The sequence below is a fragment of the Vidua macroura genome, chromosome 6, assembly GCF_024509145.1.
Source record: "Vidua macroura isolate BioBank_ID:100142 chromosome 6, ASM2450914v1, whole genome shotgun sequence".
Lineage (NCBI taxonomy): Eukaryota > Metazoa > Chordata > Aves > Passeriformes > Viduidae > Vidua > Vidua macroura.
This window is the reverse complement of record NC_071576.1, coordinates 37,011,631-37,027,162: the sequence shown is the minus strand read 5'-3', so window position 1 is coordinate 37,027,162 and position 15,532 is coordinate 37,011,631. Positions and strand designations below refer to the sequence as shown.

Below are 15,532 nucleotides of genomic sequence, written 5' to 3'. Positions count from 1 at the left end.
ATTTACATTCTAAAAAAGGGTCTGTATCTTGCAGTCTGTCTGTTGTGCAGGAGAAAAAGGGCTAAAAAACCAATCTTCCCTTTTCTGTAAGGCCACATAGTACCATGGCTTCCAGCTATAACTGTTTAGGTGCAGATTGAATACTTGGATTCCAGCTTGTGCTAGACACAGAGTTTGTTCCTGCCCTACAACAAATGCATCTGAGACTTCTTTCATGTCCTGTCCTTAGTTTCTGATACCCAAGTTCATGACTTTGTTTTCCAATCTTATAAATGATCAGAAGACAGTCAACAATGAGAAAAAAAACCAGCAAAACAAACAAAAATATGGATGCTGGTGTTTAAAAAGGAATTTATAAGCTAGCTATAAAAGTGCCTGTGTAAAACATTCTACCACTTAATAGGAAGAACAAGGTGGGAAAAGCCCTTTTTCCCCCCTACAAGATGTGGAAACCCCCTTTTTCCTTTTGAATCAGGCTCTCAGCAAGACAGAGAAGGTTCAACTTTCTGCAAGTTATGTGAAAAAATTATCTGGAATTCTTCCAGTGCTTCTACCACCCCCTGGAAGCCCCCACTTCCAGGAGTCCATCACCATGTCAAATACAGCAACTGCCCTGGGCTTACTTCTACAAGAAGACAGAGATCCTGCCCTTACAAATCTCAAGGGCACATTGCTGTTGAGATTGTGATTAATTTTAGGCCTGAGCTGGTCCATGAGCCAGGCCGTGTACATATGCTAAGAGGCACACAGTGCTCAGTAATGCTGAAGGGTTGTTACTCACCCCGTAGGAGGGATCTGAAAGAAAGCTCTCCTTGGCAGCCAGCCATGCTTCTGCTTGTTCAAGCTCTCTGCGGAGCAATTGGATCTCCCAGTTTTCTTCATATAACACTTTCCTCATGTCCCAGCTCTCCTTTACCTTCTTCATCAGCTCAGACAGCTCTAACAGTTTTTCTTCAATCTAAAAAAAGAATATTTGTAATGCCAGGAGTTGAAAAATCCAGTCAGCTATCTGACAGTCACTAATCTGCCTTCATGGTTTAGAAGACGATCTCTAGATAATTTTGTGGTGTTAGCATAATTTAGAAAAGATGCCTGAGTCCTCTTTTTTCCTATTTGAATTAATTTAGCATGTAAATTGTGTAGCTAGATAATACAACTTTAGGCATATTCCACATGCTGTATGACAAATATTCTGCCATATGATTTCCCAAGATGAAACTTTATAGCCAAGCAACTTGTACTATGAAACTAGTGAGAATCAGGATATTCAACAAATACATGCACTTATGGCAAGGTAATAATGGAGAGACTTCAACTGTGGAAAGTTTTCTTGTTCTTTCTACAACAGAAGTAATGTGATCTTGCATAAATTCTGAAGATGTTTTCAGTGGTGTGATCTCTGGATCTACAGACAGTGTCTTGGGCAAAGTCTAAAGATACACACATAACAGAATCACAGAAATTTTAACATTTTTGCCCCTTTGGACATTTCTGAAGAATTACATCTCTTCTGGTGAACTCAGGACATCAGCAATGCAAGGCGATAGCATTGTAATGTAGCACAAGAACTTTAAAATGTGTTTTCTTTTTCTGTACGTCACATGAAATATGTAGCTTTTAATAGTAAAGAATCTGATTGTCCCATTTAGTTCTTCTGTTCTGAGACACAAAGCTGCACCTCCTGTCTGTTTCATCTCTTTGTTCACTCTTGTTTGTAAAATATTTAACTCTTCAACACACCTCTACAGACATGAAATGCCCATTCTTCATCAGGTCACCTCCTGCCCGCTGCATTTCTTCATATTTCAGCCACTGCTTCTCTATCTCACGCTTGTATTCCTCGTGGCGCTTGATGAGCAGCTCCGCTCCCAGGACATCGTTTGCCAGTTCCTCAGATATCACCAGAGCATGCATCTCGTTGGCCCAGGCCCTACAGAACAGGGACAACGGGTAAAAAGGAAAGGAATCTGAATCTGCTGCACTTTTGGGAATGCACATACCCCATGGCTGTGGATACATGTATACAGACTTTTATTTGCTCACAGAAGATATTAATATTGTCCTGATTTTGCCTAGTATAGAGTTAATTTTGTTCTTAGTAACTGGTACAGTGCTGAGTTTTGGATTCAGTATGAGAATAATGTTGACAGCACGCTGTTGTTTTGGCTGTTGCTGAGTAGTGCTTACCCTAACCAAGGGTTTCTCAGTTTCCCAGGCTCTCCCAGTGAGGAGGAGCACAAACAGCCGGGCAGGGGGAAACAAAGCCAGGACAGATGAGCTGAAAGGGCCAAAGGGATACTCCATCCCATAGAACATCATACCCCGTATGTAAACTGGGGGGAGCTGGCCAGGAGGGACCAATGTCTGCTTAGGGACAGGCTGGGCACCAGTGAGTGGGTGATGAGCAATCATATTATGCATCAGTCGGTTTTGGGAGGGTTATTTTCCTTTTCTTTAAAAAAAATAATTTTGTAGTTTAATTTTTTCATTATTAGTATTCTTATGTTTTACTTTTTTTCAATTACTAGAGTGCTCTTATATCTTGTTTGTTTGCTTGTTTTTAATTTCTGATTCTCCTCCCCATCCCACTGGGAACCTGGGGGAGTGAGTGGCTTGGCTGTGGAAGTACTTAGCTGCTGACTGGGGGGTTAAACCATAGCAATATACAAAAATGTTGATGAAGGTTTACTCAAACATCTGGGGGACTTATCATATTCCCAGTGCTGTTTCCATACATAGCCTATTAAAAATAAAGATGTAGATCTGCACATACCAAAGCATTCTCAGAAAGAACTAACTGCAATTGCCTAGGCTACACAATTTAACAGTATTTTTATACTTTTTAAAGGAACACAGGGACTTTCAGATGCCCATGAAAACCTTACCACTACACATAAAAGTACTTCATGTGCACAAAGAGCACTCATGGAAAGATGCATATTGATAGATACTTTTAAAGAAACATTTTCTACTCCATAACTCTCAACTGGCACAAACTTATGCATGATTTAGCTGAACTTAGGATCTATCCCTTAGCATTGTAAATGTCCAATAGTCAGTGGTAACCATTCCACTGCCTTTGTATTTCTACTCCTGTTATAGGTGACCTTTTTCATTACCTATTCTAGGAGATTATCTTTAATGCAGCCGCTTTGACTCTGAGAAAAAGGGGCACTCATGTCTATGCAGATGCACAAATTACTTCACTATCTAACCCTACCTTCCTACAGAATCAACAGTATTTTCAATTGAAATTGTGACATTTATCCACAGGGATGGAATTCTCCAAGCCTATTTAGGAATTAGTCTAAAAAAAGTGTCTTTGTCATGCACACTATGCTGAGGCATCATGGTCACCTCTGATATCTGGTAAATTCTGTGAAGTGCTGTTGAGGAGATGCCATGGATTGTTATTCAAGGATATTTGAAAGCAAGCTGCAGAGCACCTGGGGCAGAAATCAAATAACTAACAGCTATAATTTAGAAAATCCTGTATGGGAAAGACAAGAAATAAGGCCCACTGCCAAACTCAAGGGGCCAATACATACATCAGCTCCCTGCAGTCATTGAAGTAGAGCTGGACTTGTTCTGCCTGGCTCAGTCTTGCCTTCCTCTCCAGAAACTTTTTGTCCAAGTTTTCCCAGCACTCATCCACATCTGTGAGTCTCTCCATGATGTTTTCCTTAACTTGAGGGTATGTGCGGCTGAGGTGCCAAGCGTCTCCTCGAATCCGTTCCAGCTCTTTCATGATGACTCCTAGATCTCTCTGGAATGGAGACAGAATGAATTGTAAGACCAAGTCACTACTTAGTTCTATCAAAAGTGGATTTAACCATGATGCATGTATTTTCTACCTTTTGACTGTACAGAGGTTGGAAATATGAATGCCTCTCAGTTTACCTTTAATGCCGTGTTCATCAAACAGAAAAGAAACGTCTTTAGACAAGAGACAGATTACTTTGGTAAATGTGGAGCTGAAGTTTCCTATGGTTCAGCTGACACCTTTGCAATTATAATAACAGCTCGGAATAGATTTTAGAAGAGAAGTTCATCCTTCAAAGCAAAAACATTAATAATATAATATCCTAATCTTAAAAACAGGATGAAAAGGCCCCCTTCTCTGAGGCACAAAGAATATTTAAGGGTGCAATAAATTTGTCTTGTAAGCAAGGCCTTGAGAGGCATCAGTCAAGAATCAGTCTCCTTTTTTTTTTTGCCATCTATGGTTTTCTGCTACTGCTTCATCACAGATCCTCTTACCTCTACTCCCTCAAGATGGCTGAGAAGTGTCTGTACCCCTGGAAGATCATATCCATAATCTTCTATATCCACCACTGCCTCTTTCTCCTGCATCCAGCCCTTTACTTCATCCACATCGTGGTCATACTGGTGAACTTGATGGGCTGCTCTTAGGTTCTGGAATAAAGAAGTAATTTAATGGTAATACTCTGCAGCATATTGCATCTACAACACGAAAAAAGGCAACCCTAATATGTCATAATGCAGTACAAAATCACTGGGGATTTTGCAAGGGAATTAAACATCTTCCCCATTAAGTCATCTGAAAGTGAGGTGTTAACCTAATTTCCCCAAGTTCTGTTGGGCAATGGAAAGAAACAGATGTCTCCAAAGAGCAATTTATCCCTACATAAGAAGAATGATCAAAATGGAGAGCATGAATTGCCCTCTAAAAGTAGCTCTCTACACCACAGAAACTGTCTTAAAATACTTCTTGGAATAAAGGTCTACACTGCAAACTGTGAAAATAAAAGGAATTGAGCAAAAATCATGCTTTTCTGAAATGAGAGGATTAAAAAATGTTCTAATACTAGTTTATACTCAAGGCTATAGTAACAACTGTCATGCATTTATCTCTGCTAACAGACAATAGTGAGCTTGAGCTACCTCACAAGCAACAGGTCGTACAACAGTAGTGAAAAAAAGAATTGAGGACATCTGATGTTTTATATTCTCCTTAAAACAAACAAAAATGTTGAGTTCTGTGTGTCACCTCTGCTTTTCCATACATATGTGTGACTAAAGTTTCCTGAGAGGGAGTGAGCAGATTTAACACATAACTGCTGCCTAAAGGTAGGGGGTTGGCTCTGTGTCCTCCATCACATTCTCTTCCATATGCCTACTTTGATTTCAAGAAGTTAACTCAGCAAAAAACCTGGAGAATTTTGATCATGTTTAGCAAACTGTTACATAAGTAGTTCCATAAAGAGACTAATAGGTGGCAGAACCAGACTCCTGTTAGTGGTGGTAAACTGTTGGACTGGCTTTGTTTCTCAGGAAACTAGAGTTAGCAGTGAATTTAGGAAAACAATTACCCGGATCTGATAAGATCTTTCAAGTATAAGCCTTGCCAGGAACAGTAGGGTAAGCAGTGGCTATAAAGAGAAATGAATCAAGAAAAAATGGAACAAAATGTACTTATTGCCCCTATAAACCTTGTGTTTCAACATGAGCAATACACTGGCTTGGGAAAGAAAGGGCATGGGCAACTGCAGGGAAGTCAATGTCCCAGATTTTAATGCATTTCCTACCTCTGTCCTTATCTCAATGGCATTGCATAGTTTCTCCCACATTTCATTGATTTGCTTAGTTCTCTTCTGGATAACATCCATCTTGCTGTGGCCTTCCTTATCCAGTTTAGAGGCTAAGTCATTTAAGGAGACAACTTTGGAATGTCCCAGAGGTTTCATCTCATTTACAAAATCTTTAAACTTTTTCTCCAGCACCTGCAGAATAAATGTGGACACAAATTTAGATAAAGAATTTCTGCCTACCTCCATGAGAGAGGCAGAAGGAATCACTTTCTCTGCACAATAGAACACAAAAGCTATGCACTGCAATCTACAAGTGCAAATTGTTTGATAAATCCAAATGATCCAGAGTCAGAAAAAGACATCTGTTATCTTGATCAATTAACATTCTCTGTCACAGAGAAAAATTAACCACATCCTGACAAGCAGAAGTTGCTCTTCACTACACAAAACCTCCAGCAAATATATCCCTGCTTTGCTACACAATACATACAATACTTTTTATTTTCTTTTACCTCAACATCATCTAAGTCCTGCCCATAGTCACTGGACTCTGCTACAGACAGTTTACTGGAAAGCCATGCATCTACCAGCTGGAATTCTCTTTCAAACTGATAGAGCTGGAACTGTTCTTGCAGGCGTTTTCTCTGGGTGTCAGACTTCTGTAGGAGAGACTGATAGTCTGCTAGGATCCCCTGGAGCTTTGAAAGTATTACTGAACTGCAAAGAATAAGAAGCAGAAAGTAAGTCTTTGTTTTATTGTTCTTCTTAAACACTGTTTTTTTCTGACAGGTTTAATTTGCAACACCTTTAAAATACAGAATAAACCAGATAAAATCATGGACTGAATTATGCTGTGTCATTAAAGCCAGCTAGCTCAGGAAATTAAATTATATCATACAAATGGCTGCTCTTTTCCCATCCTCCTCCCCAGATGTAAAAACAAACTTTCAATGAAAAACAGTGAACTGTCAGGAATGTTCATTTCCTTTCCTAAGCACAGTGGTTATTGAACATTTGTGGTAAATTAGAACTAGATGACAGTTCCAGGGAGTAGACAATGGACAAAGAATCTGATCTGCATTAATTGGTCTGTTGCTAAAAAACAAAATCTCATGCAAACATTAAAACAACCATCAAGCTTTTGAGGAGCTTAGTGTGTGTGATGATGATGATGGAGGGATGGATGATCCCTGAAATCTTATTTCTGAATAAGCCATCAAATATAGCTGAACTTTTCTTTATTTGCCTTCTCTGGGCATTTCTGTCAGACCTGGAGGAGAAACCTGTTTTTACTTTCCTACCTCTCTGGACTGTCTTTGTTTATTAAGCTGGCTCCTGTCTCCTGTACTTTCTCAATCCGCAACCTGAAGCTATCCATGTCCAGTTTGGTAGCTTCAAGTTTACGAAGTAAAACTTGTGTGGATTCTTCATTCTTCCCATAATCAGAGGTCTCCAGAATGAAACTCCTCTCTGCCAGCCATGCCTCCACCTCCAGCAACTGTATAAAATACAGGGATGAGCCTTAACACAGCTTGATTTAGGTCAAGACAAAGAAAACTGAAAGCAGTAGTGCACTGACACATCAGTGAAAACAGAGAGCCCCTTAGATATGTTCCTCTAATGCAATCTAGCAGGCACTGTTCCAAAAAATGTACCCAGAATCCAGTAACTGCAGTTGCATGTTACTCACTGCCATTTGTTGGGAAGATAACTGTAATTTATCCACTGTATCCTTATTTACCAGATATGAAAAATCAGGGCAGTGTGAATTCTGCTTCTTTCTCAGCACTTACATCCATTCAACAATATAGATGCCAGTTGTTTTAAGAAAAGAAAGGCCAAAATAAATCTCAGGAACCATCCTTACCTCATTTAGGAACAGATGGGCCTCATAGGACTGCATAAGCCTCTGTCTCCTCTCTTGAGCCTCTGACTTCAAGGTCTCTACAGAAGTCTCAAGCTCCTTCAGATGCTCTATAATCTTGCGAGAGGCTGAGTGGCCTCCCCTTACCAGTTTCTGTCCTGTACTGATCACTGCTTTGGTCAAAGCATCCCGACTGTTTATCTCATTCTCCAGGTTCTGGAAAGAGTAAAGTGTAAAATGATAGACCAAAAATTGAAGTTATGAAATTATTATTCCATAAAATGTAGTCATGCAATTCCGTTATAAATTTGCTTTCTATTCACAAAGGTGGATCAGCGGTACAAAGTCTGAGTGCATGCTTGAAGTGAAGTGGAGGACTTTTTTGGGGGTGAAGGAGTCATCATAAAAATCAAATTTAGCCATGAAGTTTGGACTTTGATATATATCTGCCTCAGAGTCTGGAGGGAAATTATTCTAATCACAAATCTCTTATTTGTAGATTCCACTGAAATATGCCCAGTTCCATTCCATTATGGAATTTCTTGAATTAAAACATGTCTAAAGAAAAACGACCAATTTGCCTGCACATTATTGTTTATCACTTGCCAGTGCTTTTGTAGAAGATGCATCTTTGCATAGCAGCCATTGTAAACACTGTGGGTATACGAGTGCCAGGCAGCCAACAGGACAAGAAGAGAAAAAACCACCTCAAGGGTTTTATTTGAAATTAATTTTTCAAGACTGGTAGATTTTAAAACTATATGCATCCCTCTCCCCTGGGTAGGCAAAGCCCATGCTGTGATTTTTCTGTGAGCATACATGCATTCTTTGGCTGACTGTGCCTGAGCACCCTGAGCACAAACAAGCCCCACAGTTTTACCCTTGTTCTGTTTAATTTCATAGCAATGAATAAGGAGGTTCAGAGTTAGACTGCAGTGCTCTGTTTGTGTAGAAGAGATGCCCTCTATGAGGAGAGGAGCTGCTTTTTCAACTCAAGTGTCAAACTTGGCTGGAAAAAGCTCTGATTCTAATCTTGCCTTTAACTTCCCCCTATTGATTTCAAGATGTTGTTGAAAAGCAACACCGTGTCTGTTCCAAGCCAAGCAGCTGTTTGAAGGCATAATATATTTGTGTGTAAATGCTGTTTTGCAGGACAGCTTTTTTTTTTTTTCCCTTAGGTTAATACAGTTCACTCACAATCTCTTTTGTGGTAACAAACCAAGGACTGAATTTTGCAAATCTGGCTCATTAGGACAAACAACAGAGGGTGGAACTAACAGTATATTCAATTCTTGACTGTTATGTTAATTCTGACATTTGCTTGCTTGTAAGCCATCATTAAAAAGAAGGTGCAGAGGCTGTAGCTAATAACACGTTGAGAGTTAAAAGCTTATATTTTAATCCTGTTTACAGAAGAATAGTAAGTAAAATGTCAGAGAATTTTATTATGCACTAATTTTTTGGTATATATCTCCCACTCTCACAGTTAGCTGAAAAATTTTGAGACTCAGCCAATTAACAAAAAATAATCACAGCTAGAGCAATATCTCCTTTGTTCCTTCAGTTATTTGAAATATTTTCTCAGATTAATTCAGCTCAAGCATTCTTTTCTTCTGTGGACTTAACTATTTTCTTACCATGCCAACGAGCTCATAAATTTTAGGAGTAATTGCACACATAACAACATTTATACTATTAATCATGATGAAACAAGCTTTTCATTTTTATTGTTTCACAATGATTGTACCAGATACTTGGGCTTTCTCTCTTTCTGACTGTGTGAATCAAACACACTGACAATTTCTAGAATCTCCTGTCTTTCGTGATCCTAATGCAGCTTGCAAAGATTTCTCCAAAAGGCAGTTGACATAGCACTTAAATGGGATGTCATATGCTAATATTATTATTAAATACCAATAGCTGCTGGAAAATCTTAGCAGGAATATCTTTTCTTCCACCATATGTTTGCAAAGATACAGTGCTCCTTATTAAAGAACTATCAGGAAGGTATTTATTGGTATTTGAGATGACAGTATTCCAGGCACTGCTTTCTCTGATGGCCCATCTGAACCTTGTCAAATATTTCAGCAGCTGTCTTGAAAGCTATCATTGCAGTGAAGGTCAGCTAGCATAATAATTCCCTGTTAACTCCCTCCCATCAGAGCATAAAGAATTTTGGGGAAGAATGTTTTCCTGGGAGCTCGTCCTAAGACATCTGAGCAATGAGCTTTCTTGGATGTACTGAGTTTGAAAGCATTTTGTTAGGACCAATGAACCTATGAAAATATTGAACCTATGTCAAATTTATTTTGTATTGAAAAGGCCAGGGCTTGAACTCAGTTCACAGAAAGAGCCAACATGTCCAGAGAAGACCTGTGGTATGGTACTTGCACCACTGCAATGGTAAGCAGAATGGCATCCTGCATGTTGCCAAGTCATGGACATATCCTTGAGAAAGAAAAGGAATAAAAGTGATCCCTGGCATCCTGATTCCTGTTAGCCAAAGCACAGCAGATGAAGTTTGCTAGAGAAAAATTGAATTCAGTGTTCTCTATTTGATTCTAAAGACTATGAATGGTTGTCACATGACATTACCTGGTGCTTTTCTTGTAGACTCTGAATGGTTACCAGGGATTTGCCATAATCCTTGGAGGAAGCCATGGGGAGCTTCTCACGAACCCAAGCCAACTCCTCATCAACATCTCGGAAGAATTGGTACTGAAGTCTGCTTGCCTCCAGACTGCCCCGCCTCTCCTGCAGAGGATCATGTAGCCTTTTGTATCTGTAAGTTTTAAAGATAATCCAGTGAGGACTACTGATTGATAAGGAATGAATGCAAAACACTAATTTCAGAGTAGTGTAGAGAAGGAAAGAAAAAAGAATATTCAGGAAGAAAAAAGCTGGCAGAAGGCAGGCCAGGCACTCACACACCTCTGCACCAGTTCATCCACTTTCTCTTCTAGTTCATCAGCAAGGAAATGTTTCTCCTTCTGGAACTGCTGAGCTGTGACCACAAGCTCTTGCAGCCGGTCCCTATGGGCAGCAATGTCTTCCTCCAGTTCCTCTTGTTTCTTCAGATGACTGTTCAAAACCACCAGATCATTGTCATTGTATGGTGCTTTCAGGTCATTTTCCACACCTTCCAACCATTTCTCTGCGTCTTCTACATTTCGCTGAAAATGAAGACCCTGAGAACAAGCAAGAAGAAAAAAATCATTTAAAACTTTAGGACAGAAAATGTGATGTAAAAATTTCAGTCACTTTCAGTAAAGATTGCACACAAACACGGAGCACCTTCCCACTGCTCAGCGAACTTTTCCCATACACAACGGCAGTGCAAATTAAGAAGGGAATTCAGTTGTGGTGAAGATAAGAACAGATGCCTTAAACATCAATAGCCTATCTTACTTGTGTTACACAAATGCAGATCATGGACATAGCATCTTTAAAAAAAAGAACATTTAAAAGGAAAGCTCTGTTTTATAACCACAGATTTTCTGATAGCCCAAGCAAGCATAAGTGTCATGAGAATTCATGTGCCTGTAGCTAGAAGAATGAAAAGCAGCTGTAAGTTTATTTCTCAGTGCTGGAGAAAAGATGCCCTTGAGACAGATGCAGAGCTGGCACATATGAGTAAACACATTTTTCCTCAGTATCTCTGTCTAGAATCTGGATCTAAACCAGCAGCAGAAAGCAGAATGGAGCCCAGCCTACAAATCCTCTTCCCTCCATAGGGATCTCCATTTATCCTGCCAATTGCAATCAGTCAGTCCACATTTAGTAGATTCTTTGCAGTAACGGTCTTGAGGAATCAAGATTGTATCAAGTGACACACTTGTACATGAGACATGTAGCAAGGCAGCTGTGCTACCTCTGGAAAAAACACCAAGATCCAGCCACTGTAACCACTGGCATTACCTTGTAAGCATCCTGCAGTTTGGTCCATTTATCCTGGCAACTTGCTAGCAGCTCCTCCCATAGCTCTTCCATTTCTTGTAGTCTGGACTGAATGGCTTCTGGGGCATAGTGCCTTTCATGGAGCATCTTCTCCCCTTCCTATGTCAGAAGGAACAGGCAATGTATTCTTCCATTGCTGAATGCACCAGAACATATCACTTTTGCCTTCATAACCAAAGTCTACTGGCACTCTTATGCAAAGGGCCAGCTGCAACCTTCACCTCCTGGCATAACAGATGGAGGGATTGCAGAGACAAGGAAAGATCTAATAAAGACAAAAGGCTTACTGAAATTAGGGTAGAAACTTCATAGCAAGGGAAGCAAGAGGTACAGCAAGTGAAAGTTGCTATACCAGGTCATTAGGTGTTCTGAAGAGCAACTACTAGGACTATTCCCAACAAAGATGGCAAGGCATAATGAAATAATGTGAAAGAGATTGTGAAAACCAATATTTAAAACCAGATAATTTTACTGAGGATTGTAACTCCACCCTTTAATCCCCTCTTGTTGTGACTGCAAATGTAGGGGGGTTGGAAAAGAAGAGAAAAAGAGGAGAGGAGAGGAGAGGAGAGGAGAGGAGAGGAGAGGAGAGGAGAGGAGAGGAGAGGAGAGGAGAGGAGAGGAGAGGAGAGGAGAGGAGAGGAGAGGAGAGGAGAGGAGAGGAGAGGAGAGGAGAGGAGAGGAGAGGAGAGGAGAGGAGAGGAGAGGAGAGGAGAGGAGAGGAGAGGAGAGGAGAGGAGAGGAGAGGAGAGGAGAGGAGAGGAGAGGAGAGGAGAGGAGAGGAGAGGAGAGGAGAGGAGAGGAGAGGAGAGGGAAAAGAAAAATTGAAAAGGAAAAGAAAAATTGAAAAAGAAAAGAAAAACTGAAAAAGAAAAGAAAAGGAAAAAAGAAAAAGGGAGGTGTTTCTGAGATGCAGGTGAATCTGGAGAGGGCAATCTACTTTTAATGAAGTAGTCTATTGCAAAATACATCTAGTAAGCACTGTGCTGAAAATAAAATTAATAAACATGTAACAGTCTGTCCTTCCAAACTTATCATCTGATCACAGCTTCTGCCAAATATCTGACAAGTCTTGTCAGGCTTCCTTTATATCTTGCCTACTAACATGTCTCTGCAAAAGAAGCACTTGAAAACTCTATCCTTTTTCTTGGATACATCTTATATGACTTGTTAAGGCTGTACATCTAATCAAGTAGGTTCTCTGCTGGAAATAAACAAGGATACCTGTAAAGTGGCATTCACTCAGAGAGATGTCCCTAAAGTCAGTGGATTGAATCTGTTATTGCAGGCCCCCATCTGTTTCCATTGCATGCACAGTGAGTATGCATAATAAGCTCACACTAGAGAGTAAGAGAGAGAGTGAAGAAACAGATGGACACAGAAAATTCTTGATGGACTAAAAGAATAAGTTTCTCAGTATACTCACTGGACAATGCCAGTGAGAGGACAATGACTCCCCTTCCCTTGTTTGAGATCACTGTAACTCACAGTCTGCAGAGTCTTTCACGCCAGTTGCCCACCCTTGCCCATAACCCCTCTTCTCTCACTGATTTGATGGAGTCCAGATGATTCCTATTGGCCATGATCTCTGCTTGGAAAGCCTGGTGCCTCTGCAGTTTGGTCTGCAGATTGCTTGGATCCTTCCAGCTATCATCCTGGGCAATGCTATTCTTCTCATTAATCCAGGCAGCCACCTGTGGGGAGAGAAGAACAGAAGTAAGCAAAATCTTCAGTGTTCCTTTAGTTTCTTCAGCCCCAGCCTGCCAGGCTCTCCTCTTATATGTGTAAAACAGGGAACAGGTAGGTGGGGACCAAAATGAGTTGTCCTTCTGAGGTTCTGCTTCCCTAAGCTCCTTCTGTCCTTCATGAAGTCACCCCTATATGTTTGTTTATGAGCACTGTTGCCTGGAAAGGGAGCTGTCTCCATCAGATAGCCCCCATGCAGTGAGAAAATGCATGTGCATATGTGTACATGGGGGAGCATAGACAATGATCTCCCTATTTTTAACCCATTGTCAGTATCTCACAAAAAAAAGAACTGATTTTTTTTCTTCTTATGGTTTTTTTTTAATGGTGGCACATTCACTTTTAATGCATTTATTTCTTCTGCATTTTGCTGTTGTCCAATGTACTGTAGATCTTTTGTTTACTACACTAGACTAGAGGGAAGAAAAAAAAATACCCCTTCATTCTTATCCTCATCTTTCCCAATACTATCTCATTCCAGGCTCAGTTCCTTCATTTTCCTCACAGTAAATCTGTCTGGGGATTCCGATCTATGTAGCACAGCATGTTTTAAGAAACCAGAATATTATGAATCCTGTGTAATTGTACCTCAAAAGAATTCTTCAGGAACTTCTGCAGAAGCCTTGATTCCTCTAGCAAATGTCTGCGAGCAGCAGCATTCTCCAGCAGTCTCTGTTTTCTGAGATGAAGACAGATGTGTGAGTTAAAAGTCACAGAGTGAATTAGATAGATAAGGGTTTTCAAATTTCACCTCTAAAACATGATCTAACCCTCCATTTGCTAGGAGGGAAATGTCCATAATACAGATTCCCTTGATCTGCTCAGAGAAGATGCCCAGGACACTGTAGGAAAGATTGGGAACTGATAGATATGTTTAAACTGCTCACAAATTCAGTGTATATGGCACCTGCCTCTAGAAATCGCCATTATTGCCTTTCAGGGTTCAAGAGAACATAAACTCAGCACATTTCTTATGGAAGTCCTGCAAATATTATGGTGTTTTTCATGGATAAACTAAAGCTACACCATCCTTTAATTTTTTTTCCAATATTGGACCTGCAGCACTTTATTAGTGTTAATGCAGATGTGAGGTATTAATAAATCATATCAAATTAGACAATATTAACAAATCAGTATGTTCACTTGAATCAAAAGGGACCTCCAGTCTCTTTTCATAACATTTATGTAGCTCTTTTCATCTACCACAGCAATGAATACAACTGTTTTACTTCAGCACTTGTTTAAGATGAAGAAGATGCAAATTGCTAGTAGCAATAAAGTAATTCACATGAAAGGCCAGGATCTGATCAGAAAATTTGCAAATGCCCTAATGGATAATTTGAGTGGGGCTTAAAGATCAACCCCATTAGAGCAGAGAAAAGCAGTTGTCTAGGAAATGACCTTTCTTGATGGTATTTAATGATAATGGAGTATTTAATGGCATGGCAGGCCTTCTGTTTGCAGCGCTGTCCCTAAGGCCAGGCCAGAATACAGAATTAAAGAGAAACTGCCTTTTTCTGAATCCTGCTCCCCCTCCACTTAATTGCATTTTGGAAGCCTACTAATTAAATATGGCAAATTTGGGAGGAACTTAGTGCAAAGCATGAAGTTGAGCAAATGCAAACTAGCTTATAGTTCTGTTCATTCATTTAAAGATAATGATCACAAGAGGAGGGTCTCATTGCAGAAGAGATTGGTGGCTGACAGGGGAAGGATTTGACTTCACCTCCTCAGAACAGCTTGGCATCTGCTGCTGATATTTTCTGAGTCATAATGCTTGTTCTGCATTAGCTGCTGAGCAAATGAAGCCATCTCATCGATTTTCTCCATCTGAGCTTCCAGGGCTTTTTCAAACTGTGTGTGTTTCCGCTGCAAGCTCTCCACACTAGACACTGAGTCCTGGATAGGAATCAACAAAGGGAAGCTGCTTTCAGTTGGAGTTTTTCCATCCAAAACAATGATAATCCAGAAGGTAAATGGCATTTACCCCACATTGGCAAACTAGCTGTCAAGAAAATTTATTGTTCTTTGGAATTGATAGGCATTTGGAATTGACCTAAATAATGTTGCATGCAAGGTCTGAGGTCATTATTTCAGTGCTGGATGCTTAGCTTCTTGTGTGTATTGTTGTGCTGCTTAGAACACATAACTTCTCAGGAACTGAAACATCAGCCCCAAACTTTAAATCAGTCTTAAGACAGATGCTATGTTGCAAGCAAACGTGGGATGCCAAACTGAAATCAGAGTTAAGTGAACAAATATGTCACAGAAAGAGGTTAAAATTACAGTCTCAGTTTCAACTCATAGAATTTGGAAGAGCTCAGACCTAGATTTGAATTTGATGATTGGAGTCTGAGATTACAGTTAATCTGCAGAGAAACACTTCTTGTAATGTTTGTGAATCCCAAGATTA

General features: G+C 40.0%; 1 protein-coding gene across 1 annotated transcript in view; it reads right to left on the bottom strand.

Annotated features, from left to right (window-relative positions):
- The window catches only part of SPTBN5 (spectrin beta, non-erythrocytic 5), a 90,878-nt gene that overhangs the window by 6,770 nt on the left and 68,576 nt on the right, over positions 1-15,532 (bottom strand). The window contains exons 47-60 of the mRNA XM_053980871.1: positions 14,846-15,018; positions 13,708-13,798; positions 12,921-13,067; positions 11,335-11,472; positions 10,348-10,604; positions 10,012-10,198; positions 7,420-7,632; positions 6,854-7,050; positions 6,065-6,269; positions 5,550-5,744; positions 4,261-4,416; positions 3,549-3,766; positions 1,741-1,930; positions 782-958 (exon numbers count right to left, since the gene is read on the bottom strand). Of these exons, the coding sequence (XP_053836846.1) occupies positions 782-958; positions 1,741-1,930; positions 3,549-3,766; positions 4,261-4,416; positions 5,550-5,744; positions 6,065-6,269; positions 6,854-7,050; positions 7,420-7,632; positions 10,012-10,198; positions 10,348-10,604; positions 11,335-11,472; positions 12,921-13,067; positions 13,708-13,798; positions 14,846-15,018 (2,544 nt within the window). The remainder of the gene's footprint in view (positions 1-781; positions 959-1,740; positions 1,931-3,548; positions 3,767-4,260; positions 4,417-5,549; positions 5,745-6,064; positions 6,270-6,853; positions 7,051-7,419; positions 7,633-10,011; positions 10,199-10,347; positions 10,605-11,334; positions 11,473-12,920; positions 13,068-13,707; positions 13,799-14,845; positions 15,019-15,532) is intronic.